At 40.5% G+C, this 15,670-nt stretch overlaps 1 protein-coding gene and 1 pseudogene across 1 annotated transcript; both read right to left on the bottom strand.

Annotated features, from left to right (window-relative positions):
* Positions 1-3,151: 3,151 nt before the first annotated feature.
* On the bottom strand, positions 3,152-4,449 carry LOC149379112 (uncharacterized). The gene is made up of 2 exons (XM_089603957.1): positions 4,266-4,449; positions 3,152-4,181 (listed from the first exon to the last, which is right to left on the bottom strand). The coding sequence occupies exons 1-2, from the start codon at positions 4,447-4,449 to the stop codon at positions 3,490-3,492; spliced, it is 876 nt and encodes a 291-aa protein (XP_089460083.1). The 3' UTR covers positions 3,152-3,489.
* Positions 4,450-14,318: 9,869 nt separating this feature from the next.
* Positions 14,319-15,094, bottom strand: LOC149379111 (premnaspirodiene oxygenase-like; annotated as a pseudogene).
* Positions 15,095-15,670: the final 576 nt, after the last annotated feature.

The following is a 15,670-nucleotide window of genomic DNA, read 5'->3' as shown; positions in this document are numbered from 1 at the left end:
TAAATTTTTTGCTTTTTTAAAAATGATGGTGGGTTATTGAGCTACTGACCTAATTGTCCCTATGTAAAATCATCAAATTGTCTCAAAATGTTCCAAAATCGTTTTAAAAAATTATTTGGAAAATTAAATAACCCTAAATAAACATAATAGCCGAATAGTCAACTGATTCCTTAAATTATGAAAAAGTCAACAAACAATGTAAAAACGAATAACTTGTGTGGTGAATTTTATTTCCTTCTTTGTCACAATTACTAATTATATTCAGATTAAAGTTTATTTAATTTTAAATTTGGGGAATTTTTTAGCGGGAATTTTGATAGGGTATTTCAGTCAATTTACGCGCGTAAACGTTTGGTCATGGCTATTTACCAAAAACTTACTAATGATTGGCTAAATGATAAACTAAAAATGTAAATAAGTCCATATACCTGATGGACACTATAATCAATACGTGAGTATTAATTTAGCTATCTAGACATAAGTGATTTCTAGAGATCGATTGAATCAACATAGTTGACACTGGATGAGCCTACACTTGTTTTCAAATTTCGAATCTAGGTATCTAGGCATAGATTAATCATCAACCAAAGGTTATATATATACATCAGTTATTATTGAAGACTATGAATTTGATGAATGTTATTAAATCAATAAATGAACAAATTAAGCTTCTAGGGGTTATTCCTAAACTATGACCTCCACACTAATTTATTACCAAAATCCAATATGTCTAATATAATTCAAAACTATGACCACACTTTTTGTGCAATTATGCTTTTACCCTTTATCATTTTTCTTTGCTTTTTTTTTTCCTCTTATTTCGCTTCAAAAACTAACCCACGTTATAAAAAACCCTAAGATTACCTAACCCTAAGCGACGAAGAGGAAGCTCACCAAGAAGATATATTTTTTTTTAAATCTGGAAAAACTGAGAAAAAGAAAAATCAGCAAATTCGTTTAAAGATTTATTGACATTTTTGCCTTTTATTGACATTGATGTCAATAAATCTTCAAATGATTCTCCTTTGAAGATTTATTGACATTGATGTCAATAAAAAGACAACGATGTCAATAAATTTTCAACGGTTTTCCAGATTTTTCAAAAAAAATTTACAAATTTTTTTTCATAATTCTAAGAATCATTCTTAAGCACGAAGTCACTGAAAAATGTGAAATCCTTCTTAACTAAACACAAGGGGAGAGAGAGAGAGAGAGAGAGAGAGAGAGAGAGAGAGAGAGAGAGAGAGAGAGAGAGAGAGTAAACAAAACAAAAATAAAAAGAAAAGAATGTTTTATTGAGGGTATTTTTGTACCAAAAAAATGCAAAGTAATTATAGTTTTTTATTAAATTAGACATATTGTATTTGGTCTTAAATTAGTATGGACGTCATAGTTTAGGAATAATCACGAGCAGGATTCTAATCATATTATAAAAGTTTCAAGTGCTTTTATTAACTTCAAAATGCTATAATTGATTACATACTCCTCTTGTAGAAAACAAAACCTGGTATTAAGATCTATCCAATTATATAATAGAAGCCTTGTTATATTATCGTTTCATTGTAAAATTGTGATATTGGTTTTGTTAAATGTTAATTTAATATAAAAATAAATGAAAGAAATCAGCAATAAATTTGAGAGTGAGGGTGGCCAGCAAATTATGGATGTGTACCTATCTCATTCATTTAGTGAAATAAATTTCAGTGTCAGGGTGGTAGCTAGGCAAATTATTTATGTGCAAAGTCACTGTTTATAACCCGTCTTCACTAACTATTAATTTTTTTTGAGGTGTACCAAAAATATTTCAATGCCAATCCCTAATAAAATTAGAACCCAATTTTCGTTTCATCAAAGGAAATTAGAAGGAGGTGGATTACAACCGTTTAGTAGGGCAGTCTGATTGCGTCCATGCTGTTAAGCTTCTCTTGAACCGGACAAAGTTTGCATACTGATTTGGGAACTGTGATTGAGACGTTATATATATATATATATATATATATATATATATATATATATATATTGTAGAATGATACATAAGGTAGTTCATTCAATCACACTACTACAAAAATAGGATTCTACAACGCTTAAAAATCCGTTGTAGAATCCAACAGCTTTCTACAACGCTTAATTATCTGTTGTAGAAACTAAGCTTCTAAAACGGATTCTTAAGCGTTGTAGAAGCTTCTACAACGGTCTAAATCCATTGTGTAATTTTTAAATATTTTCACACATGTCGCCGCGGCGAAGTATATTTTTCGCCGCGGCGACGTGCTTCTACAACGGATTGATTTTCCGTTGTAGAAGGACATCGCCGCGGCGAGAAATATACGTCGCCGCGGCGAGGTACGTTCCGAGCCGCGGCGAGAACATTCTACAACGGATTTTCAATCCGTTGTAGAAGCACGTCGCCGCGGCGAAAAATATACTTCGCCGCGGCGACGTCAAATCTTAGCCGCGGCGAGATGATTCTGCAACGGATATAATGCGTTGTAGGAAGGCGATGAATTTTTTTTTAAAAACTCGCCGCGGCGAAGAAAAAATCTCGCCGCGGCGAGACTAAGATTTCTAATTTGCTTGCTCTCGGTATCTTGTCTCGCCGCGGCGAGAAGTATAGTTCGCCGCGGCGAGAATCATTTATTTTCAATCCACAATTTGTTTTTTACACGATACTAGCACCTGAAAATAATCTTCAATACAAAAAATATCTAATATATACATTCATCTCAAATATCCTCATCTTTAAAACATTCAAAATCTAATATATACATCTTCAAAAAAACTAGCTAATCATCACAGTTAATAAATGTTTGTACATAAGTTACCCATTCTTCCCTAACTCTCTCTAAATCCTCTTTTGTATAGGATTTCTTATTTTCTAATTTTCCTACACCTCCTACGACTATATCACGCATATAAGAAATGACAAAATACCCGCATTCCGTGTTTCCCGTTTGTCTCGGAGCGTCCCAAGCCTTGATGTACGTTGATTGCCCGTTACTATGGGCGTTTTGATGCTCGAGCTTGAAATCAACAAGAACCCTATATAACACGGAGATTATAAGAGAAAAAACCACTAGAACGATTTATAATAAAAATTATTTAAGAAATCAAATTATTACATTTTTATCAATCGATTTAAATCCGTTGGGATTTTATTTCTCAACGGGTCAAAGAACATAGCGCTATTTCTCCAAAGGTCGAGGACAACGAGCATCCAATGCGCACCTTTGTTATACGGCATCAAAACTAGTTCACCAAATTTGCAATGTCGTACCACGTTTCCAACGTCCTTGACTCGTTTTGACAAATAAGCCTCCTCGTCGTCATTTTCGATATACGAACTTAAGCTCGGATTTATAAAACAAAAATTTCGAGTCTTCTTCGCCTTTTCTAGCCTCGATCGTAGATAGCTATGACAAACAAATATTTAGTTGATCAAAACACTAAATATTGAATATTGATATTAAAAAACGCATATAAAGAAAACTCTTACTCCATATAAACCGTTATGCTCCCCGCGCCAATTTCCAAGTATTGCAAAAAATCGGAAATGTCTTCAAATGACACCGGAATCGGGATAGCCGCGAGACTTGGACTAACATTGACCATAATCACATCCCCTTCCGGTAACATTACTTTGTTGGCATGTTGAGCGAGCAATCGATACTTGGGATTAATCACCTTGTACGGAATCTTCTTAGCATCATCGATGCTAGCTTCACTCTCAAAACCGAGCTTTGAGAGTTGTTTGACAACCGGACCGCGACTCTCTATTCCCGAGTCCATTTCCATGAGTCTCTTCGGCCACGAGACAAACCCGCCTATAGCATCTTCAACGGTTTGAGCTTCTTCGGTGGGAATTGGCAATTTTGCTTTTTTAATCAAAACCCCCAAAACGGCCACGCGTAAATTTCCTTCCTCCAAAGGTGAGAAATGAACTACGCCTCCATTCATGTACGCTCGCCCATTTGCAACATGAATTGTGCCTCCGAACTCGGTGTCATCAATGAAAAGAAGACACTCGACGCTTTCATCCGAACTCGGTGTCACCGGCGTGGTTGGATTCAAAGAGCAACTAGCACGAACACTATTTGGTTTTTCCACAACAATAGGATCGATCTTCGGACGATCATCAACAATGATAGGATCGATCTTCGGACGATCATCAACATCGTCGTGTTCTAAGCGAATCAAGAATTTTATCAATAACTTAATACCAAAACATTTATCTTTAATAAATAGATAAAAAAAAAAATTGAACATACCTAAAGAGACCGCTTCATTGACGTGTTCTTCAACATTTGCCATCTCTTTATCATCAACAACCTTCGCGTTGAGATTCTCTTTCACTTGCTCGACACTAGGCGACTCGACATTAATGCTACCATTTCCACCGAATGCCTTCATCACCAAAGACTTTAACTCGCTCATTTCCCGACGCATCTTCATTACTTCTTCGTTGGGCGTTGGAGGAACAAAGTACTTAAAACGCGACGTGTGTTTGGATTGACTGCAAACTCGCGACGTTCCCAAAGCTTCTTGCAAAACACTCTTTCCCGATTCCGGCAACCATGTCCTTTGCGATGCTTGTTGTGATAACGTTTTCTACACATAAAATTATTTGAAAATAAAATTACAAGGTTAATTGTTATAACAAAAGTAAAGAACTTACGATTTTTTCTCCCATCAATTTGTCTTTCTCATCCTTGTAGTTATCTACGTCTTTCATTCGCGAGTCAATCCAAAGTTCCTCTTTCGTAGGCCATTCCCCCGTTTCGTCATGCTAGTAAGAAGTAATTATATAATAAATTAAAAAATAATTGCAACATTTGAAATAACTAAAAGAAAAAAATGAATCTAACCTTTTCTTGATCAAGCTTTCGATATCCATTTCGGCCCGTTCGAGATTTGTACACACTTTTTCCGATATTTGATTTCCCATGTTCCGATGTTTGTTTGAACATTTCGGTTCGTCTATACTCAACAAATGCTATCCAATCTTCTTCGGTGATACTTGTATAGTATTTCAAAATACAAGCCGGTCTCTTTAAGGCGATTGGTTCGTTGATTATGTCTTTGAGTAGATCGTTGTATATCTCATGACGAAATAACCTTGCGGCTTCTCCGACTCTCATAAGGCAATCGTGTTTTTGTTCGATAGGAATCGTAAATCCTTCTTGCATTTCGTTCCAAATCCGTTCTTTAATTTGGGCGTTGTCTTTACATCTCCAATCACGCATCGAAAGTGGAACGTGTTCTCTTGCTAACACGCCAAAGTAACTCGACAACTCATCACCCTCTTTACCGATTGGTTGCCCTTTATCATCAAATTGTACCGGGATTTTTTTACCAAGTGTTTTAGCCTTATTAACCCGACCCATAAGAGTGTTTCTTCGTTTTCCTTGTTCATCGGAGTTAAGCGCTAGTTGTCTTCTAATTTTTCTTTTACCACTACCGCTAGAAGTAGTAGTAGTGGACGACATTGAATCTAATAAACAAAATTCAAATCATAATTTCAATTTTCAACTCAAATGTTATCACAATTTCAACTCAAATGTAACAAAAATCAAATATAAACTCAACTCTAATCACAATATAAACTCAAATCCAATCCGATTCTAAACAAAAACACAATTTCAATCCCAATTCAATCTACTATCAAATATATTTCTCAAATCAAATCAATATCAAACTTCAATTCAATAAACTCAAATCCAATACAATATCTCCTAATTTCAAATCAATATCGAATTCACACTAAATAAGTCCATGTAAAAATGTTCAAAAACATTACCCGGAGTTGGACGAGCACAAGGGCGGCGAAGAGAAGGTGGTGAGGCGAGGTGAGGGCGCGCGGCGAGGGAGGGCGGCGTGGGCGCACGACGAGGTGAGGGAGGGGGCTCAGCGAGAGGGCGGCGTGGGCGCGGCGCACGGCGAGGAGAGGGAGGTGAGGGTCGGAGAGAGGGAGAGAACGCGCGGGGCGAGGGCGCGGTGGCTCAGCGAGGTGAGGGACGGAGAGAGAGAGAGGGGCCGAGAGAGAGAGAGTGGTGGCCGGAGGGAGGGGCGGGGCGGCAAGAGAGTGGCGGAGAGAGAGAGGGACGAGAGAGATGTGAGTAGTGGAGATGAGAAGAAATGCGAATGAAAAATGAGAGGGAAAAAAACGCTAAGTATAGATATGAATGGGCGCGGGTAGTTAAAAAAATTTGAAAATTTCAGATTTTAAGACGCTCCTACAACGCTTATTCAAAGCGTTGTAGGAGCTCGCCGCGGCGAAGTGTATTTCTCGCCGCGGCGAGATGATTCTACAACGCTTAGAATAAGCGTTGTAGGAGCCTCGCCGCGGCGAAACCAAATTCTCGCTGCGGCGAGCGTTACCCAGAAACGTCTCGTCGCGGCGAAAATGTGCCATCGCCGCGGCGAGGTAACCCTAGATGTCCTCGCCGCGGCAGTATACAATTTCCGCCGCGGCGAGACCTTTCTACAACGCTTTGTTAAGTGTTGTAGAAGCCTCGCCGCGGCGAAGGCTAATTCCCGCCGCGGCGAGGAATACATTCGCCGCGGCGGGAATTGTATGATGCCGCGGCGAGAGTATATGTCTGGAACATGGTGCTCTCGGTAAGTTTTTCGCCGCGGCGACGACTTGTTCCCGCCGCGGCGCAGGACTCCTGCCGCGGCGGGATTTGTACCTCGCCGCGGCGTGATATGTCGCCGCGGCGAACGCATATTTTTGCCGCGGCGAGGACATTCTATAACGCTTATGGTAAGCGTTGTAGAATGTCTCGCCGCGGCGAAGTAGAAAGTTCGCCGCGGCGAGTGACACGAGACTGGTGATATAAATTCTCATTTCTGGTCTTTTTCACTTTGAACTCTCTCATAACCTCACTCGAAAAAATTAGGGTAACCTCATTCTAGAGCGTCCTCGTTTACTAGTCTCATCTACACATTCAAATCTTGTAAGTTCTTCTTTAACTTGTTCTAATTGTTTTTCTCTTGATAGTTTACTAATTAGAATTGGGAATTTTTTGTATAATTAGGGTTTTTCTATGAATATGAGAAAGTGGATGTGGGAGAATAGATTGAATGAGATATATCGAAAAGGTGTAGATGAGTTTTGTGATTTTGCTAGAGAGAACATGGTAGATTTGAAATCTATTTGTTGTCCTTGTATTAAATGTGGAAATCATAGACATTTTTCGATTGATGTCGTTCGGACCCATTTGTTTGCATATGGAATAATGACCTCGTATCAAAGATGGTTCTACCATGGTGAGGTTTTTCGTTCTACGGCAAATGAGGATGATGTTGAAGATGATATTGATGATATGCGCAGAATTATGAATGATTTGGAGGATGATTTTGTTGAGCGACCGGAATTGTTTGAGTCCATGATAAATGATGCGGAGACACCATTATATGAAGGGTGTACAAGCTATTCGAAGTTGTCATTTTTAGTTACATTATTTCATTTGAAGGCGTCGGGGGGTTGGACTAACACTAGTTTTACTCTATTGTTGGAAACACTGAAAGAAGCATTTCCGAAAGACAATAAAGTACCTTTAAGTATGTATGAAGCAAGGAAGACTTTGGGTACATTAGGCATGAAGTACGAGAAATTCCATGCATGCCCAAATGATTGTGTTTTATATAGACACGAGTATGAAGATCTAGATGAATGTCCGACGTGCAAAGAGTCACGGTGGAAGAAGGGTAAAATTCCATGTAACGGGGTTAAAGGAGTTCCAGTTAAGGTACGTACATTTTCATCACTTGATTAGGAAATACATGTAGCTCATATTCATTATTTATTACTGATTTTCGTTAAATATATTTCAGTCGTTATGGTACATTCCTCCAATGCCGCGCTTTCGTCGAATGTTTAATAGTGTCAAACACGCGAAGAACATGGTTTGGCACTCCGAAAAGCGTATCGATGATGGTATGTTGAGACATCCTGCTGATGCTGCACAGTGGAAATCATTCGATTTAGAGTATAAGGATTTCAGTGTTGATACTCGAAATTTGCGCCTTGGTCTAGCTTCTGATGGAATGAACCCGTTCAGCATGATGAGCAGTAAATACAGTGTTTGGCCGGTTATACTTGTGAACTACAATCTCCCTCCAAAGCTATGTATGAAGATAAATTTCTTGATGTTAACGCTTTTGATTTCAGGACCGAATCAACCAGGAAATGATATTGATGTCTATTTGGCACCGTTGGTCGATGATTTGAAGATGTTATGGGAGAAAGGGATGGAAGTTAAAGACGCTTACCGTGGAGATTCGTTCAACTTAAGGGCAATGTTAATGTGGACTATTAACGATTTTCCGGCCTATGGAAACTTGTCAGGATACTCTGTGAAATGCTCGATTGGTTGTCCGATTTGCATGAAAGACACATCTTCCATCCGTTTGAAGCATGGTAAGAAAACTGTTTTTCTGGGTCATAGAAGATTCTTACCAAGAGATCACTCGTATAGAAGATTGAAACAAGCGTTTGATGGAAATTCAGAAGAACGACCCCCTCCTAGAATTTTGTCTGGTGAAGATGTCTATGAGATGGTTAAAAACGTCAATGAAGTGCTTGGGAAAAGAAAGCGGAGTGCTAGTACTAAAGAATCGTTCAAAGAGAATCCTTGGAAGAAGAAATCGATTTTCTACGACCTTCCTTATTGGAAGACACACTACGTCCGGCATTGTCTGGATGTTATGCACATCGAGAAAAATGTTTGCGAATCGCTTATTGGTACACTTCTTGATGATCCAAATAAATCGAAAGACGGAATACAATCTCGATTGGATCTCAAAGAGATGAATATAAGAAGTATTTTGCATCCCGAGGAGGGGGGTGGAAAAAAAAAACAAAATTACCACCGGCAAAGTACACTCTAGATCGAAAGGAGAAAAAGAAATTGTGTAACTGGTTTGCTTCTATTAAAGTCCCCGAAGGTCATTCGTCAAACTATAAGAGGTTCGTGTCTTTGAAAGATTTGAGACTTACTGGAATGAAGACGCACGACTGTCATGTGCTGCTACAACAAATGTTGCCTCTTGCTTTGCGAGGAATTGTGCCAAAAGATGTGAGGTTTGCAATATCAAAGATATGTGTATTCTTTAACTCGATTTGCTCGAAGGTCATCGATCCAACTCGATTGGATTTAATGCAGTCAGAATTGGTGAAAACTCTGTGCTTGCTCGAAAAGATCTTTCCACCTTCGTTTTTCGACATAATGATCCACTTAACCGTCCACTTGGTACGTGAAGTGAAATTAGGAGGGCCCGTGTTTTTACGGTGGATGTATCCAATCGAACGTTATATGAAAGTGTTGAAAAGCTACGTGAAGAACTACAATAGGCCGGAAGGGAGCATAGTTGAAAATTACATAGCAGAAGAGTCGGTTGAGTTTTGTTATGAGTATTTAGCTAAAACAGACGAAATTGGGTTACCCAAGAATACCAATTTTGATTCAAAAGCTCTATCTAAAGGTATTTTTTTAACACTTTATTTGTTTATTTAAATTATATATGAACATTATTTTTAAGTATTTGTTTCATTATATATAGGTACTTATTCGATCGTCAACCGAAAAGAATGGGAGCAAGCAAGTCTCCATGTGCTACACAACGTTTCCGAGGTCAAGCCATTTGTGGATATTCATTTGAACGAGTTGAGAGTGAATAATCCAAAGAAGGGTAGAAATGAAAAATGGTTGCAAGAAGAGCACAACCGTTAGTTTCAAAACTGGCTTGGAAAACGCATATTTATAGAGGCAGGACATTCATCTACGTTGAGTAAACTATCTGGCGGGCCGTCCTCAATGGTTACAAGGTACACTGCTTGGTCTGTTAATGGTTTTACATTTTACACAAGGGAACGAGACAACAAGCATCCCGTACAAAATAGCGGTGTTACATTGTTTGCTGAAGCTTTACATGTTTCGTCGGCAAAAGATAAGAATCCAAAACATGCTTTTATGAAATATTACGGATACATTGAAGATATTTGGGAACTTGATTATTGGGGGTTGCGAGTCGCATTATTCAAGTGCAAATGGGCAGACAATAATCACGTTAAAGTTGATAATGAAGGAGTTACAATTGTCGACTTTAGACGGATTGGCTACGAGAATGATTCATTTATTTTGGCTTCGCAAGCAAGTCAAGTGTTTTATGTTTCAGATCCAGCAAATCCTGAGTTATCGTTAGTGGTTCATATGAAAGCGAGAAACGGTAACGAAGAAGAAGACGAAGACATGTCTAGCATTCCTCCGTTCACATCAGGATTACCGCCAATTGATCAAGAGGTGGATGATTTTAATGATGACGATGTTTCACATCTACTTCGTAAGGATATAGATCCTATTTTTGTTTGATATTGAACATTTAGATAATGTATTTTCATTTTGGATTTTATGTTATTCTCCTGTGGACAACGTTATTTTTCATTCAAAATTTCTCTATACAATGTCATCTACATTTCTCCAACATCGCCGCGGCTGAGTACATCTCTCGCGGTGGCAGGATAATCTCGCCGCGGCGAAATACAAATCCTGCCGCGGCGAGGGACCTTCTACAACGCTTTAACAAGCGTTGTAGAAACCTCGCCGCGGCAACGTATATTCCATGCCACGGCGAGGTCATTACGCCGCGGCTGGAATATCACCACGCCGCGGCGAGACAAGTTCTTAAAAAACACAGACTCTCGGTATAAAAATATCAAACTCTCGCCGCGGCGAGATACAAATCCTGCCGCGGCGAGGACCCTTCTACAACGCTTAAAAAAGCGTTGTAGAAACCTCGCCGCGGCAACGTATATTCCATGCCGCGGCGACGTCATTACGCCGCGGCTGGAATATCACCTCGCCGCGGCGAGACAAGTTCTTAAAATACACAGACTCTCGGTATAAAAAAATCAAACTCTCGCCGCGGCGAAATACAAATCCTGCCGCGGCGAAGACCCTTCTACAACGCTTGGTCAAGCGTTGTAGAAACCTCGCCGCGGCGACGTAGAGTCCATGCCGCGGCGAGGTCATTACGCCGCGGCGGGAATATCAACTCGCCGCGGCGAGGATATGTTCTCAAATATGAAGGCTCTCGGTAAGTTTCTCGCCGCGGGTATGTTGTATTTGCGCCGCGGCGACACGTTTTAGCCGCAGCGAGAAGACTACGCCGCCGCGGCGAGATTATGTTTTCAAAAATGCATGCTCTCGGTAAGTTTCACGCCGCGGCGAGGTGTAAGTTTCGCCGCGGCGAAGACTTTCTACAACGCTTTGGAAAGCGTTGTAGAATATCTCGCCGTGGCGAGGTAGAAAACACGCCGCGGCGAGAGTTATACGCTGCGGCGAAATTTCTAAGTCGCCGCGGCGAGATTAGAATAGAATCACCTCACCCTACACATTTTTACTTTCTTTCCCATTTTAAACTTGGTTTTCAACAGAAAAATTATCATTCAAATAAAAAACCATCACACATTCAGATTTCACAATTTTTAAATATTAATCAAGTCTCAAACACACATTAACTAAAACACGAGTCTTAAACATAAACAAACCATGCGAGTCTTAATTTAAATTTAAAATGAAGCTTAAACAAACCAAACGAGTCTTGAATTTAAAATTTAAAGTTGGTGTTGTTGGTTTAGTCGTCATTCGGTGGTGGTGGTGGTGGTGAGTGCGCCGGATATTGAGGAGGTGCCATATGCGGTGGCCACTGTGGTGGTGGGTACGAATAATCGGAGTATTGAGGATATGGAGGAAATAACACCTGGTTCTCTTGGTTGATGTCCCACCGAGAGTAGAGATCGTTCAGTTGGTTGATGTGAGAGGCGCCATACTCCGCTTGTTGGTGCATGTACTGTTGCGTGTGTTGGAACCCGCCGACGAGATAGTTGGAGCATTGAGCTATGTAGTCGATGGTGGCGGGGTCGACTACCGGAGGTGCTGGTAAGAACAATCGAGGCTCGTTGACTGGTGGTCCCTCTTCCCCTTCCTCCTCCTCATCCTCCGCTTCCTCCTCTTGTGGTTCCTCCCTTATCTTGTAGCGATCGATGATGTTATTCGTAATAGGCCCCATAGGACCCTTGATCGTATCCCTTTTCGAGCGTCCTACCCCCGCATTTGTACAAAGGCCGGTAATGATCGACGGATATGGAAAACCGTGTCGTTCATTAGTATAGTCTAGACTCTTCATCCAATTGTAGATGAATCGACCGACGTTGATAGAATGACCTTTTATGATGCAGAACAACACCTGGATACGGCCCTCGTCAAGAGTGGTGAAGTGCTTGATCGGATAGAGGCGAGCGCAAACAAAGTAAATCCAAGCTTTAGCAATCCTGGTGAGTTGGTCACGCTTGAGTACCCTTTTCCCTTTTTCAAGGACCCAATCCTCTCCTGGAATGCACAGCAACCTCGCCATCTCCTCGTGGCTGCAAGTTCTCAACCATTCCCGATAGCCTTCATTCTCGAAAGGCACATCTGGGGTCCCAAGCAAATCGTTGATCGCTTCGATGCTCACATCGACCTTTTTACCTCGGACCGTCACAACATCTCCATTGTGATCTGGTAAGTTTGCGTAGAATTCGTACACAAAGTTTAAGTTCGTCTCGAACTCGGGAACGGCACAATACTTCACCCATTCATGACCAAGAATACTGTTGCGGATTGACACTCCTACCTCGGTGTTAGAGCTCACATTGAATCCCCACTCAGGGATCACACTGCGCGACGAGATTTTGTCGTAACGATCCTCCGTGGCCTTGCTGGTGAAGATATTCGTGTTATAATCTGCTTCAGGGGACGATTGACGAGCTCGCTTACTTTTACTTTTACTAGGACCTTTGGAAGTGCTCGGAGCCGTGGCGCCCGCCGGATTTTTTGTTCGAACCATTTTTCACCTTCACAAAGCATAATCATAAAAAATTCAATCTCGACATCTACAATCAACATAACCATTTTAAATACTAACAATGTCACAACAATCACAAATTCTATATCAATTCCAACTTCATTTAAACATAACAATATCAAATTCATAAACAATTCCATTCTAACACAAATTCTAACTCAAATTCATTCTAACACAAATTCTAACTCTAATTCATTCTAACACAAATTCTAACGTCTCAAATTCATTCTAACACAAATTCTAACTCAAATTCATTCTAACACAAATTCTAACTCAAATTCATTCATAATAAAATAACAAACCCTAATTTTGTTAAATCAATAACCACCTTAAATCAATAACCCTAATTTTGTTAAATCAATAACCACAACATGCAACTCGGGGAAATAACATGAAATCCATATTCAAAAACACGAAATCCATATCAACAACACGAAATTAAATCAATAACCACCTTAAAAACTTAGAAAATCATACCTTTAAAAAGAGAGTGAGAGGCGGTGAGAGAGAGAGAGGCGCGAGAGAGTTGGGCGGCGAGGACGTGGCGAGCGAGAATGGCGGCGAGGATGTGGCGAGCGAGAATGGCGGCGAGGACAAGGCGACGGCGAGAAATCGGGGCGGCGAGGACGTGGCGAGGGAATTTGGAAGAGAAAATGAAGACAGAGTCGGCCGAAATAGTTTGTCTCGCGTTTGTATTTTGAGGAAAATGAGAAAAAAAACTGAAAACTGGTTTATATAGTAAAAACCTAAAAACCTCGCCGCGGCGAGAATATGTCTTCGCCGCGGCGAGAAGATCCTACAACTGATATTCTAACCGTTGTAGGATCATCTCGCCGCGGCGGGAGTCCTACATCGCCGCGGCGAGGCAGTTTCATAGAAAACTGCTAGGCCACGGTATCTTTCTCGGCGCGGCGGAGTATATTTCCAGCCGCGGCGACATAATCTCGCCGCGGCGAGGGAGGACCATCGCCGCGGCGACTCTATTCTACAACCCTTTAAAAAAAGCGTTGTAGAATGCTTCGCCGCGGCGAGGTTTAAATCGTGCCGCGGCGAGGTTCATCCTTCTACAACGCTTTGAAATTGCGTTGTAGAAAGGTTTCGCCGCGGCGAAAATCACATGGTGCTGCGGCGAAGGTTCTACAACGGGTTGTTTTAACGTTGTGGGAAATCTTAAATTTAAGTTCTTCTACAACGCTTTTGTAAAGCGTTGTAGAATCACCCAGATTCTACAACGCTTATCCATAAGCGTTGTAGAAACACCGAGATTCTACAACGCTTAGCCATAAGCGTTGTAGAAACACTATGTTTCTACAACGCTTATGTTAAGCGTTGTAGAATCCCTAGTTTCTACAACGCTTATGGTAAGCGTTGTAGAAAGTGGGTTGTATAATCCAACATTTGTAGTAGTGTCACTTTTCAAGAGGCACTTTTATTTTACCGTAATATGGTACAAACGATAGTTCTTTCAATCACTCTTCAACAGGCACACAAGGGATAGCCACCAATCGCAAGTCAAACTTTCTAGTGACTGCTCCTCCGAAGAGCTCAGTCATGTCAAGATTCTCCGGCTTCATGTGGTATGGGAGATTCCAATCGAAGTGATACAAAAGTTGAGTCAGGGCAAGCATGACATTAGCCAAAGCAAAATTGATGCCTGGACACATCCTTCGCCCAGCCCCGAACGGAATAAGCTCAAAGTTTGTTCCCATGAAATCTACGGAGCTATTCAAAAATCTCTCCGGATAAAATGTCTCCACGTCATCCCAATACTTGTCATCTCTTCCAATCGCCCATGCATTGATTAACACTTTTGTTTTTACCGGAATTTCGTAGCCTTCAATCACACAAGACTCTCTGCATTCTCGTGGGAGCAACAACGGAACAGGTGTAGGCGTAGAGTTTCTTTTACTACCAGGTTTAGATAACCTAGCTCTTGAATATCTTCTTCTTTGATATCCTTTTTTCCCCCGAGAACTTGTCTAATCTCAGTTTGTGCTTTTGCCATCACCCTTGGGTATTTCATCATTTCTGCCATAGCCCATGTCACTGTTGTTGCCGAGGTATTCGTCCCTCCAACGAACATGTCCTACAAATTTAGAAAGTATCATGCTTTGCTTATTATTTATTTGTTTATTTAATAGCGAGTAAAAACATATTAAATTTTTTTCAATAATTAAAGGAATGTCTAGAACAAAAGTTACATTAAAAGTTATTTATTATTATTTTTTTTGTATTAGCGCATATGCTCTAAGCTGTCGTTTAATTAGTTGCCAGATGTTAATGCATAAACATTTATTCACAAATTGAGAATTATTTTTTATATAAATTGTTAATCCAGTATACGGGGAGATAAAGTAGCCACTTTATATACTAAAATAAAAGTTATGGTTTTTTTAGGTCACGTAAAGTTAATACGACATATGTACTTTCGGCGATAATAGCCTTGATCCCCTTGTTCGTGATAGGAACTTCAAGGTCACCACTTCGCTGAAGCCTGAGAAGAACGTCAACAAGATCCTCGATGTCTTCTGTTCCCGTGATATCTTCAACCAGAGCAAGAACAAAGGCATTCTTCAGTGTTGAAGTCAGCACCAAGACCTTCTGTGGGCATGATCTAATCCTAGCGAGCTGCGGAGTTGAGCGAGCTGCGAACTAAGAATTGAGCGAGCTGCGAGCTAAGGACAGCAGTGCGTTGGCTGTTGGATTTTCATGACGTGGCAGGATCTCGGCTTGAGGGATTAGTATCAACGGTGGAGGTTAAAGCCTT

Source organism: Urtica dioica, chromosome 12 (genome assembly GCF_054948205.1).
Source record: "Urtica dioica subsp. dioica isolate 48M chromosome 12, U.dioica_male_clone48M_v1_H2, whole genome shotgun sequence".
NCBI lineage: Eukaryota > Viridiplantae > Streptophyta > Magnoliopsida > Rosales > Urticaceae > Urtica > Urtica dioica.
The sequence above is the reverse complement of the archived record's forward strand: the minus strand, read 5'-3'. Positions and strand labels throughout refer to the sequence as shown.

What these genes read in the sequence shown, in the direction of transcription:
- LOC149379112 (XM_089603957.1), bottom strand. Translation starts at nt 4,449, where the DNA reads ATGAAGATGCGTCGGGAAATGAGCGAGTTAAAGTCTTTGGTGATGAAG. An exon ending in CAATGAAGCGGTCTCTTTAG is followed by an intron (nt 4,182 to 4,265) that starts GTATGTTCAATT and finishes TGATTCGCTTAG; the next exon opens with AACACGACGATGTTGATGAT.